This window comes from Fusarium keratoplasticum, chromosome 6 (assembly GCF_025433545.1).
Source record: "Fusarium keratoplasticum isolate Fu6.1 chromosome 6, whole genome shotgun sequence".
In the NCBI taxonomy this organism is placed as follows: Eukaryota; Fungi; Ascomycota; class Sordariomycetes; order Hypocreales; family Nectriaceae; genus Fusarium; species Fusarium keratoplasticum.
The window spans coordinates 3,031,428-3,047,947 of record NC_070534.1 but is presented as its reverse complement, the minus strand read 5'-3'; the positions used below and the strand labels follow the sequence as shown (position 1 = coordinate 3,047,947).

The 16,520-nt window shown below is 53.7% G+C and overlaps 8 protein-coding genes across 8 annotated transcripts; 4 read left to right on the top strand and 4 right to left on the bottom strand.

Annotated features, from left to right (window-relative positions):
* Positions 1-105: 105 nt before the first annotated feature.
* Positions 106-1,229, bottom strand: NCS57_00892600 (Histone domain-containing protein; the record flags this gene model as incomplete). The annotated part of the gene is made up of 5 exons (XM_053058724.1): positions 106-135; positions 184-840; positions 896-949; positions 1,052-1,065; positions 1,151-1,229. 5 exons carry the CDS (start codon positions 1,227-1,229, stop codon positions 106-108), a joined length of 834 nt encoding a protein of 277 aa, XP_052912555.1.
* A 366-nt stretch (positions 1,230-1,595) lies between these two features.
* NCS57_00892500 (30S ribosomal protein S10) lies at positions 1,596-3,667 on the top strand (the record flags this gene model as incomplete). Its single annotated transcript, XM_053058723.1, has 5 exons — positions 1,596-1,895; positions 2,117-2,465; positions 2,813-2,862; positions 2,921-2,961; positions 3,040-3,667. The coding sequence occupies exons 1-5, from the start codon at positions 1,662-1,664 to the stop codon at positions 3,665-3,667; spliced, it is 1,302 nt and encodes a 433-aa protein (XP_052912554.1). The 5' UTR covers positions 1,596-1,661.
* A 455-nt stretch (positions 3,668-4,122) lies between these two features.
* NCS57_00892400 (Tryptophan--tRNA ligase) lies at positions 4,123-5,486 on the top strand (the record flags this gene model as incomplete). The annotated part of the gene is made up of 5 exons (XM_053058722.1): positions 4,123-4,440; positions 4,564-4,644; positions 4,693-4,808; positions 4,864-4,982; positions 5,032-5,486. The coding sequence occupies exons 1-5, from the start codon at positions 4,168-4,170 to the stop codon at positions 5,484-5,486; spliced, it is 1,044 nt and encodes a 347-aa protein (XP_052912553.1). The 5' UTR covers positions 4,123-4,167.
* A 182-nt stretch (positions 5,487-5,668) lies between these two features.
* On the bottom strand, positions 5,669-9,070 carry NCS57_00892300 (uncharacterized protein; the record flags this gene model as incomplete). Its single annotated transcript, XM_053058721.1, has 8 exons — positions 5,669-5,753; positions 5,808-6,088; positions 6,140-6,324; positions 6,380-8,150; positions 8,198-8,318; positions 8,367-8,708; positions 8,762-8,943; positions 9,026-9,070. The coding sequence occupies 8 exons, from the start codon at positions 9,068-9,070 to the stop codon at positions 5,669-5,671; spliced, it is 3,012 nt and encodes a 1,003-aa protein (XP_052912552.1).
* A 1,713-nt stretch (positions 9,071-10,783) lies between these two features.
* Positions 10,784-12,973, top strand: NCS57_00892200 (putative Xaa-Pro aminopeptidase P; the record flags this gene model as incomplete). The annotated part of the gene is made up of 4 exons (XM_053058720.1): positions 10,784-10,961; positions 11,027-12,119; positions 12,231-12,492; positions 12,545-12,973. The coding sequence occupies 4 exons, from the start codon at positions 10,784-10,786 to the stop codon at positions 12,971-12,973; spliced, it is 1,962 nt and encodes a 653-aa protein (XP_052912551.1).
* A 26-nt stretch (positions 12,974-12,999) lies between these two features.
* NCS57_00892100 (uncharacterized protein) lies at positions 13,000-13,591 on the bottom strand (the record flags this gene model as incomplete). Its single annotated transcript, XM_053058719.1, has 3 exons — positions 13,342-13,591; positions 13,206-13,285; positions 13,000-13,152 (listed from the first exon to the last, which is right to left on the bottom strand). The coding sequence occupies exons 1-3, from the start codon at positions 13,547-13,549 to the stop codon at positions 13,000-13,002; spliced, it is 441 nt and encodes a 146-aa protein (XP_052912550.1). The 5' UTR covers positions 13,550-13,591.
* A 412-nt stretch (positions 13,592-14,003) lies between these two features.
* NCS57_00892000 (histone H3-like centromeric protein hH3v) lies at positions 14,004-14,708 on the bottom strand (the record flags this gene model as incomplete). The annotated part of the gene is made up of 3 exons (XM_053058718.1): positions 14,450-14,708; positions 14,275-14,399; positions 14,004-14,219 (listed from the first exon to the last, which is right to left on the bottom strand). Exons 1-3 carry the CDS (start codon positions 14,520-14,522, stop codon positions 14,004-14,006), a joined length of 414 nt encoding a protein of 137 aa, XP_052912549.1. The 5' UTR covers positions 14,523-14,708.
* Positions 14,709-15,320: 612 nt separating this feature from the next.
* NCS57_00891900 (Derlin) lies at positions 15,321-16,172 on the top strand (the record flags this gene model as incomplete). Its single annotated transcript, XM_053058717.1, has 2 exons — positions 15,321-15,497; positions 15,615-16,172. 2 exons carry the CDS (start codon positions 15,321-15,323, stop codon positions 16,170-16,172), a joined length of 735 nt encoding a protein of 244 aa, XP_052912548.1.
* Positions 16,173-16,520: the final 348 nt, after the last annotated feature.

The window sequence follows — 16,520 nt, the reverse complement described above, 5'->3', positions numbered from 1 at the left end:
GGGCCGAGCGATTGCTCAAATTTGTACACCCAAGTATCATTGCCTCATTTCCTTGCCTCTAAGGATCAAGCGCTTGAGATAGGGACGCATAACATGTTTGAGTGTTTACTCAAACTCTTCCGAGGACATGGGAGCCTGCGCCTTGTTAGTGACTAACGGCCGACTCGAGACTGGACATCATACCTGCTGGGGAGGCATGGCCGAGTAGGGATACATTCCCTCCATCTCGCCGTACATGCCTGGGGGCTGGGTCTGTCCGTAGGCGGCCTGAGGAGCTGGGACAGCCTGACCCGGGTACATGTTGGGCTGGTTACGGTAGTCCTGCTCAGTAAGACCATGTCCGCCCATGTAGTCGGGAGCGCCCATGGGATGAGGCTGGTTAGGAGCCTGGGGCATGTTGGCGTGCTGACCGGGCATCTGACCTTGGCCAGGAGCGGCGGGAACAGCCTGGGGCGCGGCAGCCGTCTGGGTGGTCCGCTTCGCGTGGGAGGAAGCCTCCTCGCGAGGCACAATGTCGATGAGAAAGTCGAACATGTCGGACTTTGCTAGAGCGGACGCGATGTCGGAGCGCTGCAGAGTGCGGCGCTTATTCTCCTCGGCGTGGATCCAGGCGCGCATGGTGAGCTCGGTGATGAAGATGTCGCAACCCTTGGCAAAGAGGATGGGAGCCTCGGCGGAGATCATCTTGACCTCGGGGTCAGCCTTCATGACCTTCTTGATGCGCGCCAGCGGGAGCTGGTGGATCTTGTAGTCGTGGGTGTCATTCTCGAGGTGCGAGATGGTGTGCTGCCAGTAGGTGGTCAGGATGTCCTTGTACTGGCCGGTAAGACCCTGATGAGCCTGCAATCGTTGCGTGGTCAGCTTTGCGCGCGCGTGGAGACAGTATGCGACATACATTGGCCCAAGGTCCGGTGTAGAGCTCCGAGGGCGCGAAACCCTGGGATGCAAGCTATAGAACGACGAGCTGTCAGCGCATGGAATTGGAGCTATCGCGAGACGCGGCGAGGTACGCGCGCGATCGCGAATCGAAGGGGATCTAAGCTGGACGTACAGCAGCACATGCGCCTGCGCGTCACGACAAGGTCAGCCTTCCAAAGACGCGGTCAAGAGGGAGGGGCTGTTTATTCGACGGCGGCGCGCGTGGACTTACTATAGTGACCGCCCTGACTGGGGTCGTAGACAGGGCGTTGGCGATTCTGCTGAGCACCTTGGGGGTTCTGGGGATCCATTTTTATGAAGCTGTTTTGAACTGGTAAGTAAACGAGAAAAAAAACACTTGGACACGACCTGGGGGGGATTTGGTGTTGGTACCTAAACAAACAGCAGCTGAGATGGTGGTTGGTGTTGGCGGAGGGCGATGAGCCATGACGATTGGGCGTCAGAAGGTTGGAGTGATGGGGCGCCAACAGAGGTTAGCGGGACTTGGAAGGGGGAACAAAATAGGGTGAGCACTTGGACCCCCGTTTCATGTACTTGAGCCCCATGCATTTCTGTCAACCTTACCACCTCCGAATGTGGCTGGTGTGTCACCGCCCGTGCCACACTTCCCTTCTCCACCACGCTCCGTCCCCATATTTTTTTTTCTGCCGTCAACTATTTCTTGCGCCAGCCTTCTCTCCTCGACCTGCTTCCTTTCTTTCCCTCCTGGTCGACAGCAGATCATGACAGACATCTTGGATGCTCAGGTCGATGAACTGCTGCGCAAGGCTGAGCAGCGCCTGAGAGATGGCCCTGCTGCGTCTGCCGACCTCGTCCCGGCTGCTGCTCGGGGGGTGAAGCCCGACACGGTCAAGGTCGTGCAGCAGCCTGCCAGCGATAGCAGCAGCAGCAAGAAGAACGACCTGTCTGTTCGAGCACCCCCTCAGCCGCAAACGGGACTGAAGTCCAAGGAAAAGGTAAGAATACTCTCTCTACTCCCTTCTGCTCTTGCGCTTCATGATGAAAGTAAATCCCAAATTTTCTCTTGACATGGGACAGTATCCGTTTTGGATCAAAGGACCGTGACCACATGATATCTTATTTCATAGTTACTCTGACATTTACCTGGCGCAAACAATTGGCAATCACACGAGGACACCTCTTCAGAACCTCCAAGCTAACATGTTTTTGCGACTAGACTACAGCCGGAGCCAACTGGTTCGACCTCCCCAAGACGGTCCTCACCCCCGAGTTCAAGCGGGATTGGCAGCTCCTCCGCATGCGAGGCATCCTGGACCCCAAGCACCAGAAGAAGACCCTCCGCACGAGCGCCCCCGAGTATTCTCAGGTCGGCGAGATCATCGCCGGACCCACCGAGTTCTACAGCGCCAGGTTGACGCGCAAGGAGAGGAAGGCCACCATGCTCGAGGAGGTTATGAGCACCTATGACAAGGACAAGTTCACCACAAAGTACGCTGGCATTCAGAAGCAAAAGACCAGCGGAAAGAAGGCATTTTACAAGAAGCTAGTGGCTCAGCGCCGTAAACGTAATTAAAAACTTCAAGACCAAAAAACTTCAGAACCATTCGTGTGTATCGAGTCCAGACGTGAGATGTAGTCTTCGGGCTTCTTGGCGACAAACAAACTTGTGACCAATGTTCCCAATGCCAACCCCCTAAGCATAATGTCACTCTGTCAATCTTGGTAGAACCAGCTCGTCTTCAACGAGGCCAGACAAGTTTGAAGCAAATCTCGAACTTTTCTTCCTTAAACGCGCGCTTAAGCGCGTGTGTCGGTTGTGTGCGGCGATGGTCCGTGCGCAAAAGTTCACCCGACGTTTTCAGGTCCGTTACACCTCGAACCAAATCTCGAGCCTCACATCATCGACGCCTAGAGACCGGCAAGATGATGCGCCAAAGTCTTAGACCCTTGCGGGTCCTCTCGGTAAGCCTCCAAATATGTCGTGAGAAGCCAATTGACACATGTACTAACACCCAAGCAGGCCGAAGTGCCATGGATCGCCCGCCGAACGAAGGCCTCGCTGTACGTCCACCGAGTCGAATCTGCCGTTCCTCGAACCGAAACCTCGCATTCTCCGAGTCCACGCTGACGTACACATAGAGCACAACCTGGAGATCTTGTCCCCAACAAGGTTGAGAACCAGACCCCCGTGGAACCACGATACCCGCGAGCCCTCGAGGCTCTCCACCTCAAGCCTCTGAAGCGAGAGGCCGAGCATGGAATCCCCTCATGCGACCTCCAGCTCCGCTCCTACAGCGTCCAGCCCCTCGAGTTCTTCTCCGACTTTGCCCTCCGAGCGGCCTACTACCTCGGCCTCCCGGCCTACGGACCCGTCCCCCTCCCCCGCATCACCGAGCGCTGGACTGTCCCGCGAAGCAACTTCATCTTCAAGAAGTCGCAGGAGAACTTTGAGCGAAAGACCCTCCGAAGACTAATCCAGATCCGCGACGGAAACCCGGAGACGGTGCAGATCTGGCTCGCCTACCTGCGCAAGCACCAGTACTACGGCGTGGGTATGAAGGCCAACGTGTGGGAATTTAGCGAGCTCGGCGTCGGCAAGAAGATGGATGCTCTGCCTGAGGCGGACCAGGGACAGATTGAGGCCAAGTGGGCGCACCTCGGACAGACAAAGACGATTGGTACGGTGGAGAAGGTTGAGGAGCTGCTCAGCCAGAGGCGATTCCGGGAGGCTGCGGGTTTGAGGGTGCCGCCTACGACGGAGTCATAAAAAGAGACGGATGGCTATGACACCTTCACTGCTCCGGGAAGAGTGGCCATCTTTACCGGAGGGGAGGGAGCAATGTTTGGATGTGATGTACAATAGGCCATAGAAGGCTTGAACCATGTAAAATCAACAATTGGCAAAGACGAACTGTAAACCAGGACTTGACTGCGTAGATATAACGCCCAGGAGCTTATCCTAAAGTCCTTGGGTGGCTGCTCCAAGTGCCTGATTCTATCTAACCAAGCATGACCAAAAGGGTGCCAACCACAACTCTACCAGCCATGAGAGGAATTCAACTAAAATACATGTGAATCACCTCGTTTCAGCTACTTTGCTCCTCGGTTCGAGATATAAACTACCTTGGATGGTTTCGTGACTTGAATGTCGTAGTCGGCATACACCCCGATAAGTGCATACAAACTTGAACATCTGAACCTCACCCCAGTTCCCCATCACCACCACCCCCAATCCCCTCCCCCTCCGCCAATTCCCCCCTAAAAACAATGCCAAAGGTGAACCCCAGGGTGATATTCTCAGGCATCCAGCCCACGGGCGTGCCGCACCTCGGCAACTACGTCGGCGCCCTCCGGCAGTGGGTGCAACTCCAGCGCAGCGAGGATGCGAGCACGAAGCTCATCTACTCGGTCGTGGACCTGCACGCCATCACCATGCCTCAGCCGCCGGAGCAGCTGAGGAGTAGGAAGAGGGAGGCGTTAGCGGCGTTGCTGGCTATTGGGATTGATCCGGAGAGGGCGACGCTGTTTTACCAGTCTTCGGTGAGTTGCGGAACTTGTTGCTTTGTGTTAGAGGGCCATTGAGAGTTTGGACTCTTCACTATGCTGAAACTTGGTTATTTAAAGGAAAATTAGTGTCTGAATTCTTATTGACTCAGTGTCCAGGTTCCGGCACACTCAGAGCTCATGTGGATTCTCAGCTGCACAGCCTCTGTAGGATATCTCTCTCGAATGACACAGTGGAAGGTATAAACCACCATCATATATATCCAGCAAAGACTGACATATCCCAAGAGCAAGTTGAACCTCGACCAAAAGTCATCCATCGAGGATCGACAAGCTGGCTCCCGCCTCAAGCTCGGCCTCTTCTCATACCCAGTCCTTCAGGCTGCCGACATTCTAGTCCACAGGTACTGCCATCATACGAGGCTATCTTGAACTTGACCACTAACACGTTCTCTCTAGAGCAACTCATGTCCCTGTTGGCCATGATCAGCAGCAGCACCTCGAGTTTGCCCGTGAATGTGCCACAAACTTCAACCACGCCTACGGGAACCATCTCGTCGCTCCCCAGACCCTCATTCGTAAGTCCTCAACGCTGTTATCATATACCATGTTACTTACACTCTACAGCCCCCGTCCATCGCGTCATGTCTCTGACAGACCCAACATCCAAAATGTCCAAGTCCCACAAGGCCGAGAAGTCAAGGATCCTCATCACGGATGCGCCCAAGGACATCAAGGCCAAGATTGCTTCTGCAAAGACGGACTCTATCCCCGGAATCTCATATGATCCTGCCACCAGGCCGGGAATCTCCAACCTGTTGGATATTCTGTCCATCTTTGACGCCGAAGGGAGACAGGCGGCGCAGCTAGCTGAGGCTTACAGTGATCTCAGCCCCAAACAGCTCAAGGAGATGGTATCAGATGCCGTCGTTACCGGGTTGGACGGTATTCGTGATCGTTACCTCGAGTTGGTGGGCAAGGGAGACGAGTATCTCGACAGCATCGAGGCAGTGGGCGCCCGCAAAGCACGGGAGAGCGCTGACGAGACGATGCAGCTGGTCCGAGGAGCCATTGGATTTTGAGCGCCACGACGACTTTTATTCTGTACACTACACGACGACTCCTACATTGTACTCCTCCACGCCATAGCAAGATGGTGCTGTAAGAATAGAGCTCGTGTACGAGCAATGCCAAGATAGATGAACCACATACTCCCGACTTTGGTACTTTTTTCTTCCAACGGAACTTCCTCAACTCCACGCCTTCATGAAGCATAAGCAAAGCTAGATCCTTTTGCAGATAGCCAAAACTCCCTCACGACTTGATTAGTTGCCCTGGCTCCTCGAAGACTGCACATCCACTTGTTAGCTGCGATTCGACGCTAGAGGTGCACATCAACTCACCTGATGACCTTCTTCAAGAACATAGACTTTTCCTGGGGTGTGATACGGGTGCTGGGAAATGATTCGTGTGCGAGGCCAGCCTCGAGCCAGCTCTTGGCCATTGGGCAGCGAACAACAAGCTTCTTCAGGGGCTCGCTCAGCTTATCAAGTTCGCTCCTGGAAGCGTTGCCGCCAATGTTTCTTGCGAGACTCTGAGCGAGGAGGGGTCCTAGCATCTGCATGGCCTGCTGGGCGATGTCATTCAACTCTTGCGAGTCACACTTAAGGTCGACAAAAACGGCCTACTCGCGTTAGTTGCGCAGGCACATAGTGGTAGCTGGGGGGTGGCTTACCCAAAAGACTGCAGCGCTAGCCTTTGGAAGTGGCTCCTTTCCATCCAGCACTTGAAGAGTAAAGAGGAAGAAGAATTCGGCAGCGTTCTGAGGTTCCAGTCGAAGAAGGATGACAGGACTCTTGGATAGCAATCGAGTTACGAACTCGATTCCATTTTGAGAAAGCTCCGGGTCAGCTTCCGGGTCTACCGAGTGTTCCATGTCAGTTGAGGATCTCTTGTCACGTTCGAATCGACTTACTGGGGAGTTGCTTGAGGAGTCCCACGACCCAGAGAAGAACAGAGTTGAGCATCGCGTGCTGACTCTGGAGTCCATCGTGCTCTAAGGAACTAACAAACGAGCACGCAGTGCTGACGAGCAAACCGACCCTTGGTGTCTCGAGTCCCTGGTTTGTCAAGTACTGGGCAACGCTGTGAGGCGGCAGCACAAACGGACCAGGCTCTACTTCAGAGAAGCCACTGCGCAGCACGGTGCAGATGATCTCGACAACCTCTCCACTAGTGTTGAAGGCCCCCTGAATCTGACCGATCATGGTCATGATGCTCTCCTGAAGGTGCGATAGTTGTGGGTCAGCCTTATTTGCCCTTGCCTGCTCACCATCCAAGTCAACTGACACATCAGGAGCCTGAAGTCCTCTGCCAATGCTAGCAAGACATCTGAGGGCCTTCAAGGCCGTGTGGAGTGCAGGACTCTCGTCAGAGGCAGCATATGAGCAAGTAGGTGCCACGAAACAGGGGGTAACTCCAGAATCGGGAGAGTGTAGCAGCTCCAGTGAACGTTGCACGTCAGCCTGAACGAAGCTCAGGAGTCGAGCGCAAGATGAGTATTTCAGGTTCGAGTCGGGAATCGCTTGAATGACCGACGCAATGCCACCGGAAATCTTCTCACTGGCTCCGCAATCAAGGCGGCCTCCAGAGACGAGGTTCTGGTACTCGTTGAGGAAGCCCTCGGCCTCGGTGTGAAGGTGACCTCGACAGGAGGAGCAAAGCCTGTAGATAGACTTTGCCGCAGCACTCGCCATGGGATGTTCTCCGACAACGACAAAAAGCAGGTTGAGAGCAGGAGGCAGATGCGAAATGTTTCGCTCGAAATATTCCGTATAGTGCTCGATCAAGGCAACACAAGTCTGCCGTGCCTTAGGGGGAATGTCTGCTTGACCGGGGCGCAATGCTGAGAACAGGGGAGATGTAAAAACGGATGCGAGAGCGCCATCGCAGCGGGTGTCCTCGCCAACACAGTCAGCGAGTCCACCGAGGCAAAAGGCGGCCGCCTCAAGCTGAAGCCAGGATGAGCCCGATAGAGCCTTGAGCACCAGGTCCGCGAATGTCACCACGAGCTGTGGTCCTGCCAGCGAATAGACAGACTGGAGGAGATCAATAACATCCTTCCGGGCATCGTTGAAGCCGATCCTCTCGTTGGAGTCCCAAGAGACAAACTCTTCATGAGGCGGGTAGATCACCTTCTGCCATGCATTGGACACGGCCTGAAGGACATGTGAGAGGGCCTGTGGCACCCATGTATTAGCTGCTCCTTCGTCCGAGTACATGGCGTCGGTCATTGTTTCTGCATATGTAGACCAGAACTCCAGAGCAGGCACAAAGATCTTGTCCTCGGCAACCGGGTATCCCTGAGCAGCAAGAAGGCCACAGAGGTTGGACAGCAGGTTCTGGCTTCGGCGGTCGTTCAGCTGCATAAGCTTCTCTACCTTGGCATCACCGAAAGCAAGAAGAAGCTGACCGAACTGGACTGAGTCAAAGTCGAAATCCCCTTGCATGAGCGCTTGATAGCGGTTCTGGAACCATGAGCTGTCAAAGAGTTCAGCCAAGTTCTCAATGTGGGCGTCGGTCAAGAACATGGAACAATTCGACAGCAAATCTACCATAAGCTCAACGGATGCATCGTAGAGTTCGTCTACTGTCAACGAGCTAATGACAGCTGTGACGAGTGGCCCGATGGGCTCTGAGAGTCTTGTGTCCCGAGAGGAAGCTCTTTGTGCGAACCAGACCCAGGACTAGATGATGTTAGCAAGCGACGGGGAAAGAATTACCAGCGGCTTACCTGAAGGCACTTGATCGAGTCTTGATGGGCAGCTTGAGAGGTGGACTGAGGTGACATCCCACGGCTCATCAAAGCCACAGCAGCCGGTATGTTCTCTAGGATGGCATCGTACAGGCCCATGCTAACAAATGTCAGAAATAGACGACTGATAAGGTGCTGGGGCACAAACTTGCTGGCAGAGTTCAAGTCGAACTTTGCAATATCCTCCAGTACGTTGCTCAGCACCCATAGTGCGGCTTGTGTCTGAGCAGAGTCAAGGCTCTCAATAAGGGCGGATGATTCGGGGGCATCATCAAGAGCATCAGGCCGTAAGGGCTGACTAGATGCGAGACAGAGGCAGAGATGGTGGGTGAAGCGACGCCAGACTCGGTGGAAGTGAAGGAAGAAGGTTGCAAGGGCCGAAGAGAGTTTTCTTATAACCAGGGGCCCTGTCCCATTCCGTAGTGAGTCCAAATACCAGCCTATTAGAACTAGCAGGAGTTCAACTGCGTCGTCAGATGTGAGTGAGGAGCTAGAGGAAAGTCAGTGGATAAGAGAAGGTCCTGTCGAGTGTCTTAACCGTACCTCTCATTGTTGAGCTTGATGATGATGGTGAGGGCGCCAAAGAACTTGACCTTCTCGTCAGACCTTCCTAACAAGTCTCGAGCTATCCCCCAAGCTTGAGGTGACCCTTGTAACCGGGACAAAGTTGCTTGCGTTCGCGCAATGGTCTCTGGAGAGTTTGGTTGGTAGAGGGAGAGGATGAGCTACAACCATGTCAGCACTGCATCCTACGCTCGGCCCTTGAGAACTAGAAAATTTTGTTATCCCATTAGGATCGAAACTTACGGCTTCCACCTCCGGTATGGAGGTAGGGAGTGGTTGCTCCTCCATGATCTGGAGACGCAGTAGAGCGATGGGGCGCTTTGAAGACGAGTTCTTTTAAGAAAGGCCTTGCCGGCAAGTTGGCAAGTATGGTAGCTCGGGACTAAAAAAGCCTAATAAATATATTTAGTTAGAAAACTCTTTTGCTGCATATGCTTTCTGTGAGAACACTCGGGGCTCATCCTACCTAGTGGCAGTTTACGAGGACTCAATGTGGTGTCCCAAGGCTTTGGCTTTCGTGCTCCTATTCATGCCTAATAATTCATGTCAGCTGATTCCCCGGAGTACTGCTTAGTATGAGAGTGTGAATGACCTTGCCGGTGAGCGCTTTGTAACACCAAACAAAACCTCTTCGTCTCGACTTTTTATCCATGCACGTTAACGCGGGTAGACAAAGGGGACCACAGAAGCGAGAAATACTTACCAATTACCGTCAACTCTATCTTTGCTTGCACAAGGAACTCGTGTAAATCGCGTATAGTTGAGGATAAGATCCGCGGTCTCTGTTTGGGGGTAGAGAATGGGGGTTGTTGTTGGGGTGGCTGCACGGGTCCTTTGAGGAAAATCTGGCGCAAATAGGAAGCTAGTGTGGTCCAGACGGGTATCCTAAGACGTCCTAGAGAGTTGGATTCGAAATGTCTAAGGACCAGTTATTGCGGGAGAAAGGCAGAGAGTGGCAGTTGGCAAAGCCGGCGGATCTCAAGCAGTGGTGAGATATTCAGAATGGAACCCGAGGTGTTGAAAGACACGGGTACCTGGCTCCCAAATGTGGGTACCTATCGGCCCCGTCACGGTACGAAAAAGTATTGGTGAATCATGCGGATCCGACAAAGTACCCGGCGTCGAGGTCACTGTACCGACGTTGGAGATTCAATGTCGCCAGAAGCACTCCACTCGAGAGCTGCGATGGAGCTGAGCTTCCAGTGGTTGATGGCCTCAATCCAGTTGAGTTTGTAGATATGGGGGTCTCCGGCTTGCCTCGGGTTGCGGCCATTCCAAAGATCCGCTCCTGCCCCTCAACCCCTCCACATCTTGACGCCCACGCCAGTTGTGCATCATCGTCAAGTGTCTCGTGAGGCTTGACGACCCTGCTTCTTTCATCATTTCGTGGATGGAATCTAATGCTTGACTGGCCTTGACGACTACCTGCTCACCTCTCATCTCGCATCTTTATTGTTAATCATATTGAAATCTCCTCGAATTTTGCATCTAAACCCATTTGCTCATCAAGGTATGACCCTGTCCTCATCCACATCAAATGTTGAAGCATGCAACTCCCCCAAGCAATGACTCCATTCCCATCTGCCCTGCCCTGCCCCTCATCCCTGGACCTCCCTCACCATCTTGTGCCACGCAACACAGCGCATTTGTGTGACCTGACTCTTGCTTCTCCCTCCCCAATTTGCATTTTTGCCCATTGCTTCCTACCTTTTTATTTTGACCTCAACACATTCGCCCTACCTTCCTTCCCGCCCACATTCCGGATCAGTTGATCCCGTCGTGACTTGCCACTCTCGATTTGTTTCACCTTCACTTGACCTTGCCTCACTTTCAACCTCATACCGATTACCGTCTTTCAACTCATTTCCAGTTCGAGAGCAACTTCTAAAAACTCAACCAGTTTTCTTCATATTTCGAGAACATCGTTCCTAAACCCGTAATCGTTTCGGTTCGAGTGATTCTCTCCTCCCTGGCGTTTGCGTTGCGTGCGTCTGATAGTCAATGCTACTCCAGTCCACCACCTCGCTCCTCCGTTCAGCAGCACCACGGCGATTGGCCTCGTTATCACTTCTCTCTAACCGCCGCTTTTTCTCCTCCAAAGCAATGGCAAAGATCGACACTACCTCCAGGCTCACTAGCCTGCGGGGTTTCATGAAGGAGCGCAACGTTCAAGTTTATAGTGAGTTTGCCCTATCAAGATGCTTCTGTCCGTCTGGCAAGACGGCATGACTGACGCCCTCCCAGTTATTCCCTCCGAAGACAGTCACTCTTCTGAATACATTGCAGACTGCGATGCCCGGCGCGAGTACATCTCAGGCTTCACAGGCTCGGCTGGCTGTGCCGTTGTCACACTTGAGACGGCCGCACTTGCCACTGATGGACGCTACTTTAACCAGGCCGAGGCACAGCTTGACAGCAACTGGACCCTTCTCAAGCAGGGTCTTCAAGACGTCCCTACCTGGCAAGAATGGTCCGCCGAGCAGTCCTCAGGGGGTAAGAATGTAGGAGTCGACCCATCCCTCATCTCTGGAGCCACCGCCAAGAACCTCGCCGAAAAGATCCGCAAGAGCGGCGGTGCTGAGCTGGTCCCCATCGAAGGAAACCTCGTCGATCTTGTCTGGGGCAAGGAACGACCAGCCCGGCCTTCTGAGAAGGTTATTGTTCAACCCGATGAGCTGGCTGGAGAGCCTGTCACCAACAAACTTACAAAACTCCGCCAAGAGCTGGAAAAGAAGCGTTCGCCCGGTTTCCTCGTTTCCATGCTGGATGAAATTGCCTGGTTGTTCAACCTGCGTGGAAACGACATTCCCTTCAACCCCGTCTTCTTTTCCTACGCCATCGTCACTCCTGATGTTGCCACCCTTTACATTGACGACTCGAAGCTGGATGACAAGTGTCGTTCTCATCTTTCCGCTAACAAGGTTGAGATCAAGCCCTACGATTCCATTCTGGATGATGCTCGCAAGCTTCACGCCTCAGTTAGTGAAAAGGGGAAGTCCGAGAACGCTGCCCCCACTGGAAACTTCCTCATCTCTAACAAGGGTTCATGGGCCTTGAAGCGGGCTCTTGGCGGCGACTCGTCGGTTGATGAGATTAGAAGCCCTGTCGGTGATGCCAAGGCTATCAAGAGCGAGGCTGAGCTCGCGGGCATGAGGGCCTGCCATGTGAGGGACGGCGCCGCACTGATTCAGTACTTTGCCTGGCTTGAAGATCAACTCGTGAACAAGAAGGCCACTCTTGATGAAGTAGAAGCCGCTGACAAGCTCGAGGAGCTCCGCTCCCAGAAGAGCGACTTTGTCGGTCTTTCGTTCCCAACCATTTCCTCCACCGGTGCCAAGTGAGTTTCATGCCAAGCAACACGTTGCCGATGGGCCAATGACTGTAGTCTTTACATGACTTGACTCTGTCCTTGCTTGGGAGACATTATACTAACCCTTTGCCTCTGCAGTGCTGCAATTATTCACTACGGTCCTGAGCGTGGAAGCTGTGCCACGATCGACCCTGAGGCTATCTACCTTTGTGACTCGGGAGCCCAATATCACGACGGCACGACCGACACGACTCGAACACTTCATTTTGGAACGCCTACTGAAGCTGAGAGAGAGGCATACACGCTGGTTTTGAAGGGTCACATTGCTCTGGACCAAGCAGTTTTCCCTAAGGGGACTACCGGCTTTGCCCTCGATGGATTGGCTCGTCAGCACCTCTGGGTAAGCACAGCAAGATGGTTGATATGAGTGACGGCGCTGATACCCAGAACAGAAGAATGGCTTGGACTACAGACATGGCACCGGCCACGGAGTTGGGTCATTCTTGAATGTCCACGAGGGTCCCATTGGCATCGGAACTAGAGTCCAGTTCGCAGAGGTGGCCCTTGCTCCAGGCAATGTGTTGTCCAACGAACCCGGATACTACGAAGACGGAAAGTACGGTATTCGTATCGAGAATATCGTTGTCGTCAAGGAGATCAAGACCAAGCATAAGTTCGGAGACAAGCCCTTCCTGGGTTTCGAGCACGTAACCATGGTGCCGTACTGCCGGAACCTCATCGACACGAAGCTGCTCACAAGCGAAGAGAAGGAGTGGCTCAACGCCTACAATGCTAAGGTTGTGGACAAGACGCAGGGTTACTTTGAGGGCGACAACGTTACTCTTGCTTGGCTGAAGCGGGAGACGGTGCAAGTTGAGTGATGTTGAGGGAGTCGATCCGAGCGACACTATAGACGTACAAACGCAGCCAAGATGAATGTTACAAGGAATGACGACGTCCACAATGGGTTCTTCTTGCTCCTGGCCCATAGGGCACTTCGGTTCAAGTACTTGTCGATGCCGAGAGTGCGGGTAATGTCCAGCCCGTAGCGGGAAGCGATCTAGCGGTGTCAGGGATTGTGAGGAGAGAACAAGTGGCAATTGCTAAGCGTACATGGATAGACAAGGCGACCAAGCCTGTGAGCAGGGCGAGGGTTTTAGAGAAGAGACCAACCAGGACACCAATTCCGAACCCTACAGTATACGTGAGCTTGCGACCCATCGGGGGACGAGTTCTCAAGGCAACAAACCTGCAACACTTCCGCTGGAGAGCTGGCGAACGGTATCTGGTGAGATATCGAGAGAAGGTTGTCGGCGTCGAGGCGGACCAGTAGCCAACGTCGGAGCATCGCAGCGGATGACAGGGCGAGTCGCAACGAAAGCCCCGACACAAGCCGCGGGGCCAACGCCGACAGTCATGGCCCGAAGGGCGACTCGAGAGCTGAATGTCCGATACATTGTCGCCCTGGTGAGTTTTGTACCTGGCTTGAAAGGAATTGAGTTGATAGTAAGGTTGAAAGTGAGCTATATGACAACCTGGAAGCCGGAGCTGGAGCTGTAGTCCGGCCGGCGGTCGGCTTCATTACGTCAGTGATCTCGAGCTAGCTGACACAAGCTCCCAGCCAATAGATGAGCAGCGTGGGGAGAACAAAGGAATGTGAGCTCCTCCTGATGCACCAAAGATACCTCGGCAACCGAATTGACTGGCAATGCTTTATTGCAGATATTACAGATCAAGATAAAAGCACTCGCCCGCTCCAAGTGCTGCAACCAATGCACTCAACATACCAAGCAAATCAACAGGAAACCACAAGCCCGTAGGTATTTGTCCTCGAGAGCGCCAAACGCCGTCCATGTCCCATCCTGTCCCCTCTCCATTGTCGCATTACACCATATCAGTTTTCGTCCCTTCTTAACCCAGACCGCCCCAGATACCGCGTATCCGTCTCGCCAACTGGATGTCCTTCTGCATAATGGTCACGCGCTTCGCGTGGATGGCGCATAGGTTTGTGTCCTCGAACAAGTGCACCATGTAGGCCTCGGCAGCTTCTTGGAGGGCCATGATGGCTTGGCTTTGCCAGCGCATACCCTCGCCTCGCGGTCGTACGGTTAAAGCGATTTCTCGAACCTAGAAGCGAAGGGTTAGTTTCAGGGGCGCAGTTCCAGGCATGAATGCCACTCACTAGGCGCGCAAAAGGTAGTTTTCGGAGGAGGAGCTTTGCATTGCTCTGGTAATGTCGGATTTCGCGGAGGGCGACGGTGCCAGGACGGTAGCGACGCTTTGCGCGAACGGGAACGGGATCGCCAGCTTGAATCTCTGTGAGCAAGTGTCTTGACGACGATTATGACCTTTCGTACCTTGAACATCGCTCGTCCGTGACGGGCGGCCTCGACCCGCACCAGAAGGTCTTGAAGCCTTCTTCGGAGGCATTGTGAGGAGCGTGTAGGAGAAGGGTCGGTCTTGGTTTGAAGCTCCAACAGCTTGTCGATCGAACACCGTAAAGGACCTGAAGCGAGTGGCAAAGTCTCGAGCAAAATACGACGAGTTCCTGAAATTCGATCGCTCGAAACAATAATTATTTTGGAGTTTTATTGGCACAAAGAGGAGTTGAAAGGAATGGAAACGGGTGTGCGATTCGCAAGGTGGAGGGACCACCGCGACTAAACGATGTGGGAAGGGGCGCGCGAGAGCGCGTGCTTCTCGTCCCAGCCCCGCGATTTTCCAGTTTAATTGATTTCTTCAGCCACTCACAGCGCACTAGCCACAGGCTCCCCAGCCACCTTTTTCAGCAAAAGGTACATCGGCCAAAGTACTCCGTACCTGCTGTGTTTGTCATTCCGGAGGTGGAGGTGAGGCGCCCCACGCTAAGACGGGATGCTTCGAGCCCGCCGTCCCTGGATCCATCGGTTGCCGGCGCCTGGATATCCCGCCTTACGTGTCTCATCCTCTATTCTGTCATCTTCCGCATACTTGCAATCAAGTTCGCATTCTCTCACCAGCTTGCATCATTCTTACCCGGAGAATTTCACGGGCGCCTAATGTTTTCCCTCTGCACCTGAAATTCATGGTTCCTGTCTCTCCCTTGCGTTAGCATCCACGGACGTCCTCCAGCTCCGATCATCGCCTTTGCTGTCCCACTTGTCCGCGCAGCAGCAACATCCTCTAGAAACGCCCTTGATACGAAAACTCTCCCCCCCTTCAACAACTTCTTTTCAACGTTTGCCCCCGATGGATCAAGTCATGGATGGAGGCCGTCTGCCTCTTGAAGCGTGGTTTTGGGAAATGCCGACGTGTACTCGGTGGTGGACCACTGCGACTGTTCTGACAAGCGCCTTGGTTCAGTGCCAGATGGTGACACCTTTCCAACTCTTCTACAGCTTCCGCGCTGTATTTGTGAAATCACAGGTTAGTTTCAATCTTCCCCATGTCGTGGCTCCCTCTCTATGCTGTTTCTTTCTTTATCCTTCGCCTCTCTGGGAGTTGAGTCCTCCTATACTCTTGCTGACATATCCTCTTTTGTAGTATTGGCGGCTCTTGACAACATTCCTATACTTCGGCCCCTTTTCGCTCGATCTTCTCTTCCACGTCTACTTCCTCCAACGCTATGCACGACTTCTTGAAGAGTCATCCGGGCGTTCGCCCGCGCACTTCTCATGGCTGCTCCTCTATGCGATGGCCAGCCTAATCGCCTTGTCGCCACTCGTCTCGATGCCCTTCCTCGGCCACCCGCTCTCATCCACGCTCGTATACATCTGGTCCCGGCGGAATCCTGATACCAGACTCAGCTTTCTCGGGCTGCTCGTCTTTACCGCCCCGTACCTCCCCTGGGTGTTGATGGGCTTCAGCCTTGTCCTTCACGGCACTGTTCCTAAGGATGAGATCATGGGTGTCGTCATTGGACACGTCTGGTACTTTTTCAGCGACGTTTATCCCCCACTGCACAACGGTTCCCGTCCTCTGGATCCCCCAGGCTGGTGGAGGCGCCTGTTTGAGCCGCGTGCCCGCAACGACGTGGACGAGGGAACTGACAACGACATCTTGGTCGCTGGAGCAAGGGATGTGGCGCCTCGTGACTTGTGAGCCAGAGGCGACAAGGTTGACAAGGGTGGCATATGCAAACACATTCACGGTGGCTCAATGGGCCACATTGGCGTACATGCTCACATTATTTCTATTCGGTTTGGCATTGAGGGTCGGCGTTATGATAGAGAGAGACCAGGACAGGAAACTCTTTTCACGGCGGGGGGATTGGGTTCATGGCGTTGGTGAATTGAAATGACACGGCTGCGTTCGCCGTTTAGCGCTGATACACTGATTATTCAATGTCTACCTGTTATCGTGGTCTTGCAGCGATGATGTTGAACGGGCGGGGCACAACACAGGCTGTCGTATACCCAACAAGAATGCAGATTCTTGACCAGCTGCTAA